The sequence below is a fragment of the Bos mutus genome, chromosome 1, assembly GCF_027580195.1.
Source record: "Bos mutus isolate GX-2022 chromosome 1, NWIPB_WYAK_1.1, whole genome shotgun sequence".
Taxonomy (NCBI): domain Eukaryota; kingdom Metazoa; phylum Chordata; class Mammalia; order Artiodactyla; family Bovidae; genus Bos; species Bos mutus.
In genome coordinates, this window is record NC_091617.1 from 82833700 (window position 1) to 82853763 (window position 20064).

Here is a 20064-nt window from a genome sequence, read left to right on the forward strand (position 1 = left end):
CAGCATGCCAGGCTTCCCTGTCCATCACCAACTCCCAGAGTTTGCTCAAACTCATGTCCATTGAGTCAGTGATGCCATCCAATTATCTTAGCCTCTGTCACCCCCTTCTCCTCTTGCCCTCCATCTTTCCCAGCATCAGTTGTATGAGTTTTGACAAACGCATGGTGTTATTTAACCAAAACCACAGTAAAGAAACACACTGGTTTCATCACCCTCCAAAATCTCCTGATGTTGTCCCTTTGTACTCAGCTCTAACCCCAGCAGCCACTGATCTGTTCTCCATCCCTAGAATTTTGCCTTTCCCTGAGGGTGCCTTTTGAGTCTGACTTCTTTCACTTAGCATGAAACATTTGGGCTTTCACTTAGCATAAAACAGTCTGACTTTTTTCACTTAGCATAAAACAACATCCATGTTGTTTCATTCTAAAGTAGATTTATCACTTGACTAATACTATATAATATTAGGGAAAAAAGCATATATTCTCATGTCCTCTGACCAAGAATCTGTTCTAAGAATGTATATGTTGGATATGACATGGTAAAGTTAGTACTGCCACCAGAGGAAAAGAGGGCAAGGCTTTGAAGGAAGAAGTTTATTATACTCACAGGTCAAGACAATCAATGACTGAAGAAATATAAGTCATTAGTTAAAGGCTACAGTAGGGTGTTTCAGAGATGGGAGTCAGTAGGGGGTGTGATATGGTCCTTGGGACAGAGCTGGGACCATGCCCTTTGCAGAAACACTGCAGAGGAGGAAAAAGGGACAGTTTGGAGTGTGTCATCCTTCTGTAGATGTCTGGGCATTCATTCAGCAGGAGGCTCACTAATTTATGAAAACCCACTCCCTATCACCTCCAAACTTCCTCCACACAAGATTAGTTGGGGGCATATCACCATTCTTCATAGAAGGGGTATCAGTGTAGTGAATCTTCTCAATCTATACTCTTCAATGGGTCCTGTTGTTATAATTTTATCTTCATATTTACCAGTCCACCCTTTATTGGAATATTCATTGCAGATTTTTAGGTCTCAGTACAACATTTGCTTTTGGTGGCTGAAGGGTGTATCTTAACCTGGAAACTTTTAACAAAAATTTAGCTAAACAAGACCTGACTTATAGGTAGCTTAGAACTGAGCTCATCATTTTGTTGTAGGCTGTTCAACACTCCTATTCCTCCCTCAAAGTGGGGAAATGGAAAGAGATTTTCAGATGTTTCTCTACTGGATATAAATGCCTAATCAGGCCAAGTTGAAGTACTATTTAGTAGAATCTTGATGAGCTACTTAATTATCTCTGAGGACTGTATTAAGTTTTTTTTCTGTTATAGATTGTCGTGTTAAACTCCGTTTCTGACCTTCATGACTACATTGACAAAAGCCAATTGACAGCAGACTTAGGGGGAACTTTGGAATATCGCCACAGTCAGTGGATAAATCATCGAACCGTGAGTACCAACTTACATGCCCTTCTCAGTGTCCCTCCTGGTGTTTTAGAGACAGGGACTTAAAGATCAACTGTTGGACAGTCATCGCCCATGACTACCTAACATCGAGAAGGTTGGGTTTTCTAAGTGACAGGCTGAGGGAGAGAAAGGGTGGAAGGATAAAAGCTAGGGCCTCTCCTGCTGATTACTTTGATCTTGCCTCATTTTCTGATATAGTGGTCTCAGGGGACTTGATTTAGAGTGTACCCAGGGAGTTTGCAAAATACCAATACTCTGCTATACCTCAAGGAATTTAATATACTTGATCTGGGATGACTGTCAGGCATTAGTGGGCTACAAGCTCCCCAGATAATTCTAGTGTACAGACGGATTCAAACCTGCCAAGTCAGAAGAAGCAGCATCTAAATGTAGACACCGCTGCGTATTGTCTGAGCTCAGGTGAGGTACTAAACCTCTCTAAGTTTGTTTGCTCCTCTGTTAAAATGGGACTAACACAATGGGTTCTCAGCTGAAGGCGATGCTGCCTGCAGAGGACATTTGTCAATGTTTTTAGGCAGACATTTTTTATAATCATAACTTGGGGAGAAGGATGTTAACTGGCATATCCTGGGTAGAGGCCAAGGATGCTGCAAAACATCATATAATGCCCTAGACAGGTCCTCACAATAAAGAATTATTTCACAGATAAAGGAACAGATCTTCAGAGTGAAGAGGTAATTTATCTAAGGTCATAGGGTCAAGTTGTGGCAGAGCCAAGACTAAGATCAAACTTCTTTGAGTCACCCTATGAGGGTCAGTTCCTTTGCACCTTTTCCACTTAGTGATTATTCACTAATCAGATGCACGGAATCAAGTTATTTTGTTAATAGGACTCACCACAGGAAACCTCTGGCTTTTCCCTATTTCTAGGATGACATTTCCAGGCCTTACACCTGATTGTTTTAGTTCTTACTGTTACATTTGTAAGTTACTCATCTGTGCCCAAGATCCTTTCAAATTTGCCATTCCTTTTGATCAAAAAAAAAAAAAAAAAAAAAACCAAAAACTCCTGAAAAGTAAAAAGACAAAAAACAGATTGACTGGATCCTGCCTTCTTTCCTTCCTTACTGCCCTAGTAATATGATCTTGGCCAGTTGATTTGACCTGTTAGAACTTTAGTTCTCTCTTCTATAAAATGGAGATAAAATGCCTGCCACTCTAGATTACTGAGGTGCTAGACAAATGTAGAGCACAAAGTTCAATGCATGGCCTACTGTGTATACTCAGGAAATACCTCTGTCCTGTTAAGGCAGTATATTGGTGAAAACATTCACATTATTATAATTGTCTGACCTTCCAGGCCATTGAAAACTTTGCTCTAGCATTGAAGACCACTGCCCAGATGCTTCAGACTTTTGGGGCCTGCCTGGCTACAACAGAGCTGCCCAGAAGCATCCCTTCCACTGAAGACCTTCTCATGTCCCACATGAGGCAGTGGAACAAGTTGCAGGTGAGTGGTCAGTGATCTCTCAGAGGCCAGCCTCTGTGCTGGCAGATGGTCAGCCTCTTGGAGAGTTCTGGGAGCAAAATTAAAAGTTACGCCCTCTTCTCCAGTGACTTGGCAGCCACTAACCATCTTTAATCTTCTAGATAGGCAATATATGAAGAGAAAAATCTTTGAATGACTGGTAGTACATGTAAAAGGATTGAAGGTAAGACCTGTGAAAAGCAGTCCCTCCAAAGGGAACCCATTCCGGTGTGGTGCTGGTGAGACAAGGTGTGTGAGCATCCATTCAAGGTGCACACTCCTATGATCTGCTCAGGACAGAACAGGATATAATGGACTGAAATTGCAGGGAAGGAGGGAGGGATGGGAGTTGGCTCTTGAAGCATAAGTTTTCCTGAGGTTGTTGTGAAGTTTTGGGGCAGAATAATAAACTGACTTATTGCTTCACTTCTCTCAGGGATGTGTCTTTTTTCAGTGGGGAACCAATTTGAGAAATAGGACTATGAAAGTGCTCTGAATTGGATTTAAGGAGAGGCACCTATTAAAGGATTCATAAAAGCATGTCAGAACCTGCTGAGAAGGCAGCTTGGCAGATTCTTTTAGGCCATGCAGTAAAGAGAAATCTTCTCAGGTCTTACTGGATGGGTGCCAGCCCCTTTCTGCCACCAGAAGCACAAACAGACCAAAGCTATTATTTGGCAAGAGAGGGCTTCCCCAGTGGCTCAGTGAGTAAAGAATCTGCCTGCAATACAGACAGCACAGGAGATGGAGGTTCAATCCCTGGGTTGGGAAGATTCCCTGGAGGAGGAGATGGCAACCCACTCCAGTATTCTTGCCTGAAAAATTCCATGGACAGAGGAGCCTGGCCAGCTACAGTCCATGGGATTGCAAAGAGTCAGACACCACTGAGAGACTAAGCACACAAGCACTCCAGAACTCACCAAGGCAGCAAATCAAGGATAGAAGGTTGATACATCATAGCATTACATGTATCCTTGCTGTGTTGAGCATAAGAAGAGCTGAACTCTCTTATCTGTGACCCAGAATATGCAAACATTTTGCTTTGCTAGGTGGTTGAGTTTTTATTTATTCAGCATATATTTATGACCTACCATCACATTCCAAGGAAACAAACAAAATGTAAACTCAAAGAACACATAGTTTAGTTAGGGAAGTCAGAGTCAGGTAGTCGAGGCAAATAATTCTTCTGTGTGTCAGGGAAAACTGTTTAATTCTGTCTTTAAGGTCTTGGTTACCAAAAAGAGTTCAAAATATATTCTCAGAATTACTCTGAGTAATCAAAAGGTCTGGTTTGAAACTGTAGAAACCTGCAAATTCCCTGGAAATGTCTTTTAGAAGCTTGACCTATTTCATTCCAAACATATTAGCCAAGTTCACCTCCCACGGTTCTTGGAAGATGGCATGGGGTGTGGAAGGCTGGGTCTAAGGCACCTCTCTGAAGTCTGCTACAAAAGGGCTGGTGATCCATGCACACAGGTCACAGACCATAGGAGACTGCAGAGCATCAGTTAATATATGGGTGTGATGCGAAACATCAGAGCCTGTAGGAAGGCATTGTGAACAGGGCTCCAGCCTAGGCTCATGAGCAAGTATGTTCTGTATGTCGTTCCAAGAAGAGTTGGGAGAGGTTGCAGAGCAGAAGCATCAAGATGACCAGGTGGCCAATCAGGGAGGCCTCTGGGGAAAAGATAAACAGAAATTGGATTTTAGATGAGGACACATATCTGAGGGCTGAAACCAGCTGTAGGTGCAGTGAGGGTTCATAGGGAAGGTAGATAAGTAAGTATTCTGTCATCTCTACACAGGTAGAATTCCACGGAGGTAAAGGGAGGGAAAGAACCAGCCTCCGAGATGGAGTAATGTCATTTTTTTTTAGTTCACAGTAGCCAGCAGTTCTTGGAATTAAAACAGGATGTGTCCAAGTCAAATTATTATGCTGTACACCCTGAAACTTACACAGTGCTATATGTCAATTATATCTCAGTAGAACTGGAAGAAAAAAGAGTATTAAGTGAATTTGGGTTAAATTTAAATTATTCTGTCTTTATTTGACCAAGTAATATTAATATTCTTTTCAAGACAATACATAGTGTTTCTTCTGTGATTACTAATTGTTGACCTGGTACAACTTTGATTTCTTTGCTTCATATCTTATAAATTAGAAGCAAAAATTCCAAAATCATTAAACTAGATTTAGATTTTTCCTCTTTCTGATCCAAAAATGATTTAGAGAGAAAGGGTTTATATTACAAAAAAAAAGGAACACTGTTTAAACTTTTACTAATAACTCAGTTTTATGATCACTTATATATAATTTTATTTTATTTTGATTAGAGTATTTTATCTACTTTTTAAACCAAAGTTTCTATGACTAATTGAATATTTTTTCCATTTAGAAAGCATCTTTTTCCAAATGAAAAAATAGTGTAAGACTGATTCTCAGAACAGTGAACTTTTAAGTCTATTTAAATATCTATACGAGTTACAGTGTGTGATTTATGGCTTCCTCCTATCCTGGAGAGTTTTTGACTGAACAACACAGCATTAAGAGACTTGGTTTCTTGATTTCCTCTCCCCAGGGGATCTTTGAGAGCCCTTATTTTAGATTCACATAAGTACATAGTTACCTCTACAATCAGCCAATGAAAGTAGGAGAGTTGTTGAACTTGAGAACTTTTACAGCCTGTGCACTGATTCTGTGTGTAGTTGTTACCACATTCTTCAGAATTATCAACCAAAAGAATCTCTTCTGTCTTGACCACACTTGTATATCAAACCAATCTGGTTACAAAGAAAAAAAGTCTCAGAACATACATAGCAGAAGAAACAAATCAAACTTTCAAGCAAACTTACCACTTTAAAGGAGCTCTTCTCTAGAAGAAACATAAATTCTTTCCTTAAGGCAGAGCCACACGTTGGCTTTTAATTCATATTTATGATCAAAAAGGCTCCCAATAGCAATATGTGCTATTTTCTGTCCAATAAGATTGTGGGCACTTGGGCTTCATATTAAGACTTGAAACTTTATTTTCTCTGTGATTTCGCTATACCATGGGCTTCCCTTGTGGCTCAGCTGGTAAAGAATTCTGCAATGCAGGAGACCTGGGTTCGATCCCTGTGATGGGAAGCTCCCCTGGAGAAGGGAAAGGCTACCCACTCCAGTATTCTGGCCTGGAGAATTTCGTGGACTGTATAGCCATGGAGTTACAAAGAGTCGGACACGACTGAGCAACTTTCACTTCACTTCACTGTGCTATACCATCTGAGGAAGAGAAAGGAAGAGAGAGTCCTGTACACACGTTCAGCATTGGTCTTCTTTTGGGGGAGACTAAGGTCCTCATAAATCAAGACAAGCACACATAACTCAGCACACTTATCCCGTCCCTGTAGGTACTTCTTGCACATGGATGAACAGTTGGAGCATACCTTTAGAGCATGTACACACAGGGACCCCAAACTCCTCTGATAATTGGATCCTTCTCCAAGGAGAGCTCTCATTTTCTGAGGAAAGGCAGCCTTGACAGAATACAGGCCATCTCTCAGTGTACAAGCAGTATGGCCACACTCACCTGCTGCCACTAGGATCCTATCTGCACAAGAGAAAACTCACTGAAACTCCCCAAAACATATATAGATGTTCCCAGAAGCAAGTCCCTGAGCTCCTCCTCCAGCCTGAATGCCAGCAGTAAAAAAAAAAAAAAAAAAAAAGACCAAGGATATTTTCTTTCCATGGGGACAAAACTAAAGATCCTTGGGCTGTAGGACAACTGGGAACCAAGTTCCCATCTACACGAAGCAAGGGAAATTGAGGCTTGCCTCACACCATATATAAAGATTCTCTTAAAATTGATCAAAGAACTAAATGTAAAGTCTAAAACTATAAAACACTTGGAGGAAAATACAGATGTAAATCTTCATGACTTTAGATTAAGCAATGGTTTTGTAGATATGACACCAATTCTGGTCAACTTAACCATAAAACGACAAATGCTGCTGCTGCTAAGTCGCTTCAGTCGTGTCCGACTCTGTGTGACCCCACAGACAGCAGTGCACCAGGCTCTGCCATCCCTGGGATTCTCCAGGCAAGAATACTGAAGTGGGTTGCCATTTCCTTCTCCAATGTGTGAAAGTGAAAGTGAAGTCGCTCAGTCGTGTCCAACTCTTAGCAACCCCATGGACTGCAGCCTACCAGGCTCCTCCTCCATGGGATTTTCCAGGCAAGAGTACTGGAGTGGGGTGCCATTGCCTTTTCCAACTCAATTTTAAAACAAGCAAAGGTAGTTAGGACTCCTTGCTGTCACTGCTGAGGGCCTGCCTTCAATCCCTGATCTGGGAACTAAGATCCCACAAGCCACAGCAATGCCAAACAAAAAATAAGTAAAAATTAAAAAATAAAAATGGGCAAAGGATTTGAATAGACATGGGTTGCAAAGAGTCAAACACAACTAAAGTTATTTAACACACACACACATATCCAAAGAAGGAATATAAATGACATTAATTCCCAGGTGGCTCAGTGGTTAAGAATCTGCCCGCTGGTGCAGGAGATGCAGGAGACACAGATTCAATCCCTGGATAGGGAAGATGCCCTGGAGAAGGAAGTGGCAACCCACTCCAGTATTCTTGCCTGGGAAATCCTGCAGACTAAGGAGCCTGGTGGACCACAGTCCATGGAATCACAATAAGTCAGACACAACTGAGCGACTGAGTACAAAGCACGTGAAGACATCTGCAATATCATTAGTCAGTAGAGAAATGAAAATTATAATTGCAATGCTATACCTACTAGGATCGCTATGCAGTCTGACTGCTGTATTCATGATTCTTAATCCAAGGATTCAAACTACTGTGGTTTGAAAATACTTTAAAAAATTCCAGAAAATTTCTAAAAGCAAAAAATGGCAATTGCCTTGTACCTGGAAATGACTTACATAGCATTTACATTGTATTAGGTAAGTAATCTAGAGATGACTTAAAATATGCAGGAAGATGTCTGTATGTTATATGCAAATACTATATCATTTTATATAAGGGACTTGAGCATCTGCAGATTTTGGTATCTGAGGTGGGTCCTGGAACCAATCCCCTGTGGATAACAAGGGAAAACTGTGCTGGCATTGTAAATTTGACTCTATTTTCTTTGTAGGAAATCCCAATAATAATATTAATTTTATTTGGAATTTAAAATACCTATATAATCTGATGGTTTTTGAAAACATGTTTCCTGGCTTTGTTCACTCAAAAGGACCTGGAAGCAAAGACACCCTAGTAACAATGCATATGCTAGCTAGCACTCAGATCTTGATTTATAAATATCACTTTCTATCAAGAGAAAGCAAGACTCCTTGGAGAAATAGGAAAATATAAAAGACAAGAAAGGAAAATACAAGAAGGACCTGGAATATTTTGTTTTGCCAAAAACCTAGAAAGGTCCCAAAGATTAATCAAGGCTCAATCAACAAGGGAGAACCAGCTCAAAGAGGGGCTCACAATGGCCAAAGTTGGACACTTTAACCATCAAAAACAATAATGACTACAACTGACTAACATACCAAAAATATTAAAAAATTTGAGTATGTAATAATAACCCCCAAAATAATAGAAAACTTATCTAGTGGCCTATACTCTTTTAAAATGTGAGTGATTAAAAGAATAAAAGGCCAAAGAACTGGTCCTAATTAAAGACTAAAGAGATATGACAATTAAATACAGTGTTCAAGTCTAGATTGGACCCTGGATTATAGAAAAAGGAATTTTATAAGGGATGTTACTGGGACAACAGGAGAAATCTGAATATGAAATTTGCATATTAGATATTGTATCAGTGTTAAACATTTATATTTTTTTACTATTGTGGGTATTTAAGAGTCATGCTCTTAGGGCAAAAGGTGCACGATATCGGTGAATGACTTTAGATGGTTCAGAAACAATTTATGGGGCAGGGAGAAAAGAAGGAATAGAGGGAAGGAGAGAGAAAGCAAATGTGACAAAACATGAACAGTTGGTGAATAGGGATGAAAAAGTATATGGGAGTTCTTTGTAAGTCTGTTTTCATTTCAAAATTTTAAAGTTTGAAACATGAAAAGTCTCTCTCTCTCTTTTTTTCAGGAAACAGCTAATAAATGTAAACAAATAACAGTTAGAAAATCCTAATGAAATAAATGACTAGGGCAACAATCATCAATCATCAGGTTGTATGTGACTTCTGTGCTGATTTGTCAGTGGTCTGCTCCATATAGGTATTAAATATTTTGAGTTGTCACCACTGTGAACAAGGACAAACTGCATTTTGGGGTTGGGCAACTTACCTTTATGCTGTCCAAGAACCATGGTTCCTCAGTCTTTCCCTCCATGTTTATGGCAGATTTGGGTAACCCTATTGAAGCTTTTGTATAGCGAGAAGGAGAAGGGAAAAGCTAAGAGCATTTACTAATGACTGCTTTTTTCTCCCCTCATCATATCTTGTTTTTAATCCATCTGCAACCTAATTTCTTTAGACTATTTTTAATTCATCCAACCTATAAATATTTAATGAGCACTGATGAGATAAGAAATGAGGGCTGATACCTGAGAGTGGAAAAGAAGGGTTATGACCAGTTCCCAGGCAGGAATACCAGCCAGGTGGCAGACTTGGGGCATTACCTGGAGAGGACAGAGCCACAGGGTCTGTCCAGAGAATTTTGATCAGAGGAGTCAAATCTGTCATCAGCCCAGGTCTTAGGACAAGTTTGAGGCTGGGTGTAGGTAGTGGAGGCCTTCCCAAGGATGAATCCCGAGGTGAGATGGGGGACAAGGAGCAAAGGTATAAGGTTGAGAGGGCCTGAATTTCTGTGTGACTGGAGTGGAGAGTATAAAACCCTTCCACGGGGAATGAATGTGCTCTGCATCAGTGAGGTTGGTGGTGGCTAGCCTGCAGGAAGAGATTTTGTGTTTGTGTGCATCAAGGAGATTGCTTGGTAATTATGGGCCTGTTCTTACCTTTAGGGCATACCAAACCAGCATCTTGAGTGATCCAGGAATGAAACCCCAAACTCACAGCTGCAAAATTCTAGGCCAGACTCCATCCTTTTTGGCCTACCTTATATGTAATGATCACGGCATTGAGAGATCGCGTGCACTATGCAAGTAGAGGACTAGAGCCACTGGATTTGGAAGGAGATAACCTGACATCTTCCCCAGTTGCAATGCCCTAAGTCCCCATGTAAAAAGAGAGAATAGAATTGCCTTGGAAATATGAATCTTCCCATGTCAAACTGAAATTGCTGCTCATCTCCTCTGTACTTTGATAGTTGAACAAGGCCACACTTTGGGGTAGGGGCAGGACTGGCAGGTGTTTATTGATGAGACCATGGTAACCTGTATGGCATCTTCCATCACTTAACATTTGATATCTGCCATTTTCTTATTTCTGGCCACTATTTTGGATTAAAAAACAGATTTTATTAACTAATTATTTTAAATTTATAGTAACCTGAGATATGCACAAAATTTAAGAGTTGTTGCTTTTGGAGTGGGAATGTGGATGGGCTGTGGACACAACACTTGGTTTTTCAATATGTGCATGTGTGCATGCTAAGTCACTTTAGTCACATCTGACTCTTGTGACGCCATGGACTGTAGCCCACCAGGCTCCTCTGTCCATGGGATTCTCCAGGCATGAATACTGGAGTAGGTTGTCATGCCCTCCTCCAGGGGATCTTCCCGACCCAGGGATCGAACATGCATCTTATGTCTCCTGCATTGGCAGGCAGGTTCTCTACCATTAGCACCACCTCGTAAGCCCCTTTTCAATATGTACTGTTTTGTATATTTTGAATTTTGTATCATGTGTTTGTATTATCTATTAGGATGAAGTTAATCTATTTAAAAAGCTATAGGTTGACTTCTACTTAGCACTTAATTTGCTAAATATAATAATATAATAAAAATATACTTACCATTGTACTCAGATTTCCCAGGTGGTGCTAATGGTAAAGAACCCAACTGCCAATGCAGGAGACATAAGCGACTCAGGTTCGATCCCTGGATTGGGAAGATCCCCTGGAGGAGGCAATGGCACCCCACTCCATTATTTTGCCTGGAGAATCCCAGGGACAGAGGATCCTGGTGGGCTATAGTTCATAGAGTCACAAAGAGTCAGACTGTGGCAACTTAGCATGCACACATGCACCACTGCACTCATCTGAAGTCTACCTAAAATTTGCTTTTAATTTCTTCTAAGACAGACTGTATTTTCCTTTCTCTAGGATGAGCTGAAATTACTTGGAAAGCAAGGGGCCACATTGCTGTCATGCATGCAAGAACCGGCAACCAAAAGTCCCACCAGCAAACTCAGTCTCCATGAAGTTGAGAATGTAGCTACCATGGAAAGGTGAGTGAGAAGGGTGGTATCTGATTTTTCTGGAGAGAATACATAGAACCAGATGATGTGAAACAACCAAGAACAGATTGGAACAGCTGCCTATGGGTCTTGGTGGGATCAAGGAAGAAGAATATTTGAGACAACAAAGGAAAAACCATAGTGTCCTCCTGGCATCCATCTACAGAGATCTTTTTATGAGAAAGCCATTCCCTCCTCCTATGATCTACTTTCATCCCAGGATGTCAAGGAATATGGTAGTATTTACTGAGCCTTCATTGCCAAAAAACTGTTTGGTTAGGTGCTGTGTTTGCACACCTGTCTTCTTAGGTGGAAAGAAATAGGCAGAAAGGTAAGGCTACCTGGGGCACATTTTAAAGCATGGCAGCTGCATCTGAGGTTTCTGCCTAGTACTGAGGGTATCCTGATTGAAAAATGGGGAACCAGCTGAACCATGAGAAAGTCATAGGTGACACAGACTTCAAAGTAAGGAGATCATCACAAGTAGTAACCCTGACTCAAAACATGGGTGTTATCTGCATGAGCCTGTGGAAATGCACACTAATCACATGTCCTTTCTTGTTCTTTCTTGACAGGTTATTAGTTCAGTTGGATGAAACACAAAAAGCCTTTATTCAGTTCTGGTCTGAGCATCACCTGAAGCTTAATCAATACCTACAACTACAGCACTTTGAACACAGTTTTTGTGAGGTGTTATTTTCTTCTTTAATAAAACTTCCTTTTATGGTTCTGTTAGGGGAGTGCACAGTTCAGTGATTTCTGGTTCTCTCTTCCCCCTTGAACTCTGGGTATCAGGCTCTGCATCTTCTCCTAATCCAGTCCCTTCTATATATTTTTAATTCCTCTCTCACCTTTTTAGGTGGGGGTAGCAATGTACCAGAATCCTATTTTCCCACATGGTATTTCAGTGATGGTTTACCTTCCTTTTTGATTCAGTGTAGCTTCAATATTCCATCTACACATTGTCTCAGCACCCTGAGGTGTTTTTTTTTTTTTTTACATAATTCATTTACTTTAATTGGGGATTAGATGATATGCTTTTAACATTATTATTTGCATTTTGAATTTATTCTTCAGTCATTCATCACATTTATGAGGTATTTATTAAGGCATTTCAGTACCTCCAGTGTAATCTGAAAGCTGATAAGCTGTTTAAAAAAAAGTCTATATAGATATACACATATCCTGAATCGTTTTTGGATTTTCAAGTTGTCTAGAGTATGACAAGCCTATACCTGCAGATGAGATGTCCATTGGCTTATTTCTGGGCTTTCTAATATGTCTTGTAGGTTAAGCTAGCCCTGGATAACTTGTTGGCGGAGCAAGCAGAGTTTTCTGACATCGGAGACAGTGTGATGCATGTGGAACAACTTCTTAAGGAACACAAAAAACTGGAAGGAGAAGGCCAGGTTTGTTTGTTTGTTCCATTTTTGTGGACTGGGAAGAAGGTCCCTGTGGATAGTGACAGATCATGGCCACTCATTAATTGTGAGAAGGTTGCCAAAAGACACAGGATTGCCCAAATACTTTTTAGTGACTCCACGCCCACCCTCAGGTCCCCAGGGAATTATGCACATTAACAACTATGAGGAATAATGCAGGCAGTACAAGTTCTGTTAAGGCTGCCAGAGCACCCAGTTTAGGGTGGAGGCTTAGGTGGGGTGAGAGTTCCAGGTGGCCCTGCCCATTATTCAGTGACAAGGCTAGGGAGGAATAGCAGGAAGTAAGGTCACATTGGGTGTGTTACCCACTGGGCCGGATGTGGACGTGGGCTTGGTGGTAAGGAGGGGAAACTTTAAAAGGAGAAATCAGAAACAAAACTAGTTTTATAAATAAGCAAGGTGGTGAAAAAGGGGAAATTGGTCCACATCAGTTCTGTTGCTACAGAGTTGGTAAAGCTTTCTCATTTCTCATGCTCAAAGAGTTGTAAATATCAGACTTGTAAAGGAATATATGCCTAAAGTTCTCATAACCAAGTTAAACAGTTTCCCACGATCTGTACACAGATCAACACTTAGGAGTAGGTCTATCTTCAATCTTTACAGATTTGGCTTGTTACAAATTAAGAAAGACCAGTCAGTTCTTACCAGAGAAGTTCCTCTCTGCTTTTCTTTAATTAGGGCCCCTTTTTTGTCTCTTGGAAACTAAGTCTTCTATAGTTGCCATTTCCATTCTGAGCTAATCTGGAGGCGTCCTTCCTCTAGATTATGGTAGATGGTAATTTCATGGTACTAGAGGTTTGCTTCTCAAAGTGTGATCCTCTGGCCAGCAGCATAGATATAACCTCAGTGAGAACTTATTAGAAATATGGGGAAATCTCAGGCCCCGCCTCAGAATCAACATCTGCATTTTAATAAGATCTCCAGGTGTTTGACATGCACATTAAAGTTAAGCGTTTGACATTCACATTATTGTTAGAGACATTTTTTGTTGTTGTTTGGTTGCTAAGTCGTTTCCGACTCTTTGTAACCCCATGGACTGTAGCCCGCCAGGCTCCTCTGTCCGTGGAATTTTCCAGGCAAGAATACTGGAGTAGGTGCCATTTCCTCCTCCAGGGGATCTTCCTGACCCAGGGATTGAACCTGTGTCTCCTACGTTGGTGGGCAGATTCTTTACCGCTGAGCCAGTGAGGAAATTCCCTAAAAAAAAGGGTAACAAATGTAAGCCAAGGCCAGTCTGGCTTTAAGAGCTATCAGTTGTGAGTTCTGAGCTGAAAGTACTTTTGCAGTGCATGAGCACGCAGGCCCACCTGTGCACGCAGACTCTCACTCAGCAGTCCCCCCTTTCCCTTGTGAGCACCCTGTTATCCATGATCGTTGACAGCTAACTGCTTTAGTGCTGAAGGCATGAGTTATGAGAAATGTTTATTAAACAGTGAAAAAAAGCTGAATTTTGTGTATGTGATATCTGTGTCTCAGAGTCTCCGAGATACTCAGTCTCAGAGTCTCAATTTTATGTAATTTTAGTTTTTTTCAAGTGAACTCCTTATTAAATGTGGATATTATGCATTTTCATTTATGTACATTCATATTTTAGGGAAAATATGCCTCATCAATCCCAGTACCTTCATTTTTGGTTTGAAAAATATTGTTTTATATATAAATACATACACAAAGGTAGCTGCTGACCTGATAGGAAGGTATTCATTCATCACCAGGTATTCCTTGTCTTAGATTCTGTGGCTATAAGTGGTGAACCAGACAGTTCAGTTCAGTTTCAGTTCAGTCGCTCAGTTGTGTCTGACTCTTCGTGACCCTATGAACCATAGCACGCCAGGCCTCCCTGTCCATCACCAACTGCTGGAGTCTACCCAAACCCATGTTCATTGAGTTGGTGATGCCATTCAACCATCTCATCCTCTGTCATCCCCTTCTCCTCCTGCCCTCAATCTTTCCCAGCATCAGGGTCTTTTCAAATGAGTCAGCTCTTTGCATCAGGTTGCCAAAGTGTTGGAGTTTCAGTTTCAACATCAGTCCTTCCAATGGAACACCCAGGACTGATCAGTCAAGACCCTATTTTCACACAAGTTGCGTTCTACTGGGGAGAGACAGACAAGTGACAGTAATCAGATAAATCAACATCAGATAGTGACAAATGAGATGGAGAAAATTACAGGACATAAGAGAAAGTGAGTGGGAGATACTACTTTAGTAGTTAGGAAAGGCCTCTCAGACCTTTGAGATCTGGATAGCCATTGCAAAGATTTAGGGAATAGCAGTCAAGGCAGAGAAGCTGCAAGGACAAAGGTCTTGAGGTGGAAATGAGGTTCAGAGTCCCAGTAGTGTGGCTGGACTGTGGTGAGCTAGGAAAGAACAGATGGGAGCACTGGTGGTGAGGATTAGATTTTATTCTCGGTGGGATAGAAAGCTATTGGACAGTGCTCTGGGTTGTGTTTTAAGTACTGAGGGTGGATCTGCATGACTGCATTCACATTCTCTCTTCTGCCCACCTCCTTAGACTTGTGATCTTTGGTACATACTTTAAAAATCGCTGACTGTGGGTAGGGGTCAAACCTGTGGTCACAGGACAGCTTTCTTGGGCAATGTTCCTGAACCAGCTGGACTCACCCACTGCAGATGACCCACAGAGTCCACATTGGTTTTACCCATTCTGTGCCTTGTTTACCCTGGTTTTTTACTTGTTTTCTAAAGGATGCAGTAGACCTTTCCATTTGCCTTTGAGTGATCCAAACAAAGCCATCTAATAATCAGGACTTTTTAAACATACCTTTACTCAGATTTCTAAGTGGATTGTTTCTTCAAGTGATACGGGCTTGGCTAATCTCTTTGTCCTGTAAATTGTTAAAGGAAAGAGGTGATGTTTGGATAGAATCTACTAAAATTTGCTTGAGGTTTGTCTTTTCTCAGCACGTTCTTAGCTTCTTTTGCAGCATAACCACACACTGATTTCTGGGTTGTTGCCAGGTTCCTTATTCCATGTAGTGGTATCATCCTCACAGGTTACCTCTGAGTCAACTCTAACCAGATCCTCTTGCATACTAATTGAACCTGCTCTTTTACCCTGTTCTGGTTTGAGGGTTTAATTGTCTTTTGGGTGCTCAGCTCTCATTCTTAGAAGAGATGGTTTCAGTCCCCCCTCACTTCTTTAAAAGCAGAATTTCCTATAGTGTTTTGACTGTGAGGCATGTTCAGGCCATTGGTAATGGGCCAGCAAGGAATGGATCCAGACAAAACAGTGAGACCCAACACTTTTTCAGCCTTGACATCTCCCTCCAGGGCTAGGGCCCAGAAGTTACCCTACTATGTCCAAGAAGGCATGGAACCCAGATCATTAACCTAGAGATATAATGTAGCTGGAAGGGCTACATGACTTTTTTTTGTAGTGGAAATTTTCAAGTACACAAAAAAGTACGTTGACTAGTACAAGGGACTCCCATGTGTCTACAACTCAGTTCCAACAACCATTAACTTTCTGCCTTTCTTGTTTCACCTGGCTCATTTCCCCATGCATGCACTCCACTCCTCTGCTGTTACTATCTGTGGGTCTGTTCTGGGTTCCCTGATATGGCAGCATCACCCCTTCTTCACCATTTTCTTCTACAGTAGATATGCCCATCTTCCATTATAGCAGTAGAGTCTTTGGCGGGTGGGGGGTATGATAACTTGTTATTACAATAAAGGCTCTGAATTACAAGCTGCAACTTGACTATCCAGCCTTCTGAAATTTTCAGCATCTGAAAGATGCCAGGTAGACTTATGATCAGAGCACTGATTTCAACTATTTCTTTCTTATTATTTCTTTTTGTGCTTTGGAGGTTTTGTTCCCTGATTACCTTGAGCAGAAGCTGTATAGACTGAAAAACAAGCTGCAATTTGGAGGTTTTTCAGTAAAGCTCTTTGCAGGCAACTAAAGGATTTGATAGTCATAGCTGTACAGCCATTATTCTAGCACGTGTGGGGAGACCATGTGGACTGGAAGGTGGTAAGACACAGGCTTTGGAGTCAGATGGAACTGGATTCAAATCTTGGCTCTAACAACTACCAACTGTGTGACACTAGTCAAGTCTCTTAGCCTTTCTGAATGTATCTTCTCATCTATAAAATAGATAATAATGATTCCTACAAGAGTCCCTGGGACGATGAATGAACCTGATGTATAGTAAGGACTTAGTGAGTGCCTGGAACATAGTAGGTGGTCAGAGCTTAGAAGCTATTAATATCCATTCATTTCAGTAATTTTCCAGCCATCTGGTATTGACTTATGTGTTGTATTTATGGATCTCTTCCCCAAATCTATTTGGACTTATTACTCACATCTTTCCTCCAACATTGCAAGCATTTTAAGAACAGTTCTGAAGGTGTGATGCAGCACGCCAAATCCGGGGCAGCTGTGACCACCACAGGATGCCCGGGGAGCATCCATTGGTAAAGTTCCCTGGGCCCAGAAAACTTGCACTATTCTTAATAAATTAGGTGCTGGACTTAGAAAAAAGTCAACAGAGATTTCCTGACCAAGTTTTCCTGTTTCTATATTTGGCTAAAGTCAGACAGGTTCAGTCAACCAAATGAGGTCTCTGAGCTCAGGCAGGACAAGCACAGCCATTTTTCTCAGTATGTGTTGGCCGCAGCTAGATTCTGGAGCCAGATTGCTTGAATTTGAAGCCTGGCTCTTCTCTTTCCTACCCGGGTCACCTTGGGCCATTGTGTCTCCACTCCTCTTTTGTAAAACACCCCTCTACATTAAAGGTTTATTGTGAAGAGTTAAAGGAATTGTTAATGTAAACATTCAGAACAGTACTTAGCATATGGTAAGCTCTCGGTGAATGTTTTTGTTGATATCACAGAGGTAGTGGGGTAAATTCTGGGCTGCAGAATGTTTCCTAGGTTCAATCTTCAGTGGCTGAGCAGTTCTATTTCTTATATTCATCCTGCAAATATTTATTGATTTCCTACCATGCCACACTGCTCTGAGTTCTGGACACAGTAATGAACAAAACAGTCCAAGGAATTAGCATTGTAACCTTCTTTGAGTGATGGTGACCAATGCCTCTATCTGGGCCTTTGCTGTTTTGAATAAGTGCACTGGGTATTTGTCCCTAGTTCAGTTCAGTCACTCAGTCGTGTCCGACTCTTTGCGACCCCATGAATCGCAGCACGCCAGGCCTCCCTGTCCATCACCAACTCCCGGAGTTCACTCAGACTCATGTCCATCGAGTCAGTGATGCCATTCAGCCATCTCATCCTCTGTTGTCCCCTTCTCCTCCTGCCCCCAATCCCTCCCAGCATCAGAGTCTTTTCCAATGAGTCAACTCTTCTCAAGAGGTGGCCAAAGTACTGGAGTTTCAGCTTTAGCATTATTCCTTCCAAAGAAATCCCAGGGCTGATCTCCTTCAGAATGGACTGGTTAGATCTCCTTGCAGTCCAAGGGACTCTCAAGAGTCTTCTCCAACACCACAGTTCAAAAGCATCAATTCTTTGGTGCTCAGCCTTCTTCACAGTCCAACTCTCACATCCATACATGACTACTGGAAAAACCATAGCCTTGACTAGATGGACCTTTGTTGGCAAAGTAATGTCTCTGCTTTTGAATATGATATCTAGGTTGGTCATAACTTTCCTTCCAAGGAGTAAGTGTCTTTTAATTTCATGGCTGCAGTCACCATCTGCAGTGATTTTGGAGCCCCAAACAATAAAGTCTGACACTGTTTCCACTATTTCCCCATCTATTTGCCATGAAGTGATGGGACCAGATGCCATGATCTTTGTTTTCTGAATGTTGAGCTTTAAGCCAACTTTTTCACTCTCCACTTTCACTTTCATCAAGAGGCTTTTTCGTTCCTCTTCACTTTCTGCCATAAGGGTGGTGTCATCTGCATATCTGAGGTGATTGATATTTCTCCCGGCAATCTTGATTCCAGCTTGTGCTTCTTCCAGTCCAGTGTTTCTCATGATGTACTCTGCATAGAAGTTAAATAAGCAGGGTGACAATATACAGCCTTGACGTACTCCTTTTCCTATTTGGAACCAGTCTGTTGTTCCGTGTCCAGTTCTAACTGTTGCTTCCTGACCTGCATACAGGTTTCTCAAGAGGCAGGTCAGGTGGTCTGGTATTCCCATCTCTTGAAGAATTTTCCACAGTTTATTGTGATCCACACAGTCAAAGGCTTTGGCATAGTCAATAAAGTAGAAATAGATGCTTTTCTGGAACTCTCTTGCTTTTTCCATGATCCAGCAGATGTTGGCAATTTGATCTCTGGTTCCTCTGCCTTTTCTAAAACCAGCTTGAACATCAGGAAGTTCACGGTTCACATATTGCTGAAGCCTGGCTTGGAGAATTTTGAGCATTACTTTACTAGCGTGTGAGATGAGTGCAATTGTGTGGTACTTTGAGCATTCTTTGGCATTGCCTTTCTTTGGGATTGGAATGAAAACTGACCTTTTCCAGTCCTGTGGCCACTGCTGAGTTTTCCAAATTTGCTGGCATATTGAGTGCAGCACTTTCACAGCATCGTCTTTCAGGATTTGAAAGAGCTCAACTGGAATTCCATCACCTCCACTAGCTTTGTTCGTAGTGATGTTTTCTAAGGCCCACTTGACTTCACATTCCAGGATATCTGGCTCTAGGTCAGTGATCACACAATCGTGATTATCTGGGTCATGAAGATCTTTTTTGTACAGTTCTTCTGTGTATTCTTGCCATCTCTTCTTAATATCTTCTGCTTCTGTTAGGTCCATACCATTTCTGTCCTTTATCGAGCCCATCTTTGCATGAAACGTTCCCTTGGTATCTCTAATTTTATTGAAGAGATCTCTAGTCTTTCCCATTCTGTTGTTTTCCTCTATTTCTTTGCATTGATCACTGAGGAAGGCTTTCTTATCTCTTCTTGCTATTTATAACCCTGCTTGATTTATATCATTTTATTCCCATATCATTATCCCAAAACAACATTCATTTGTTCTTAAGTACCTAATATGTGCTGTGTACTCTTAAAGAGCAGCTGAAAAAGAGCTGGTGCATGCCAACAAGTGTCTGTGGGATAATGCGGGCAGTAGATAGCTGATCACAACACAGTTAAATTCATGTTTTGGTTGAAAAAGGCATAGAGTGTTATGGGAGCTCAGAGGAAGGGCATCAAAATAAAATGGTGGAGTCAGAGAAAGTTTCCTGAAGTAGATGAACTCTGAAGGGTGGTTTGGAGTTAGTTCCAGAGAAGTGTGGGTACGTGGGGAGGGGTGGAGGGGTGAGGAGGTAAGGGAAGGGTGGATGAGGGA

General features: G+C 41.4%; 2 protein-coding genes across 3 annotated transcripts in view; one reads left to right on the top strand and one right to left on the bottom strand.

Moving 5' to 3' along the window:
* MCF2L2 (MCF.2 cell line derived transforming sequence-like 2) overlaps positions 1-20064 on the top strand; it is a 265716-nt gene that overhangs the window by 94157 nt on the left and 151495 nt on the right. The window contains exons 6-10 of the mRNA XM_070372807.1: positions 1329-1445; positions 2785-2934; positions 11199-11323; positions 11908-12022; positions 12622-12741. Of these exons, the coding sequence (XP_070228908.1) occupies positions 1329-1445; positions 2785-2934; positions 11199-11323; positions 11908-12022; positions 12622-12741 (627 nt within the window). The remainder of the gene's footprint in view (positions 1-1328; positions 1446-2784; positions 2935-11198; positions 11324-11907; positions 12023-12621; positions 12742-20064) is intronic.
* The window catches only part of B3GNT5 (UDP-GlcNAc:betaGal beta-1,3-N-acetylglucosaminyltransferase 5), a 76068-nt gene continuing 59824 nt past the window's right edge, over positions 3821-20064 (bottom strand). Inside the window, exons 1-3 of one of the 2 annotated variants that reach the window (XR_011464592.1) lie at positions 10890-11106; positions 5580-5733; positions 3821-4629 (exon numbers count right to left, since the gene is read on the bottom strand). The gene's annotated coding sequence lies outside the window, so the exon portion shown is untranslated. Of the gene's footprint in view, positions 4630-5579; positions 5734-10889; positions 11107-20064 lie in introns of those variants that run through there. The other variant, XR_001351353.2, reaches the window with a different exon arrangement.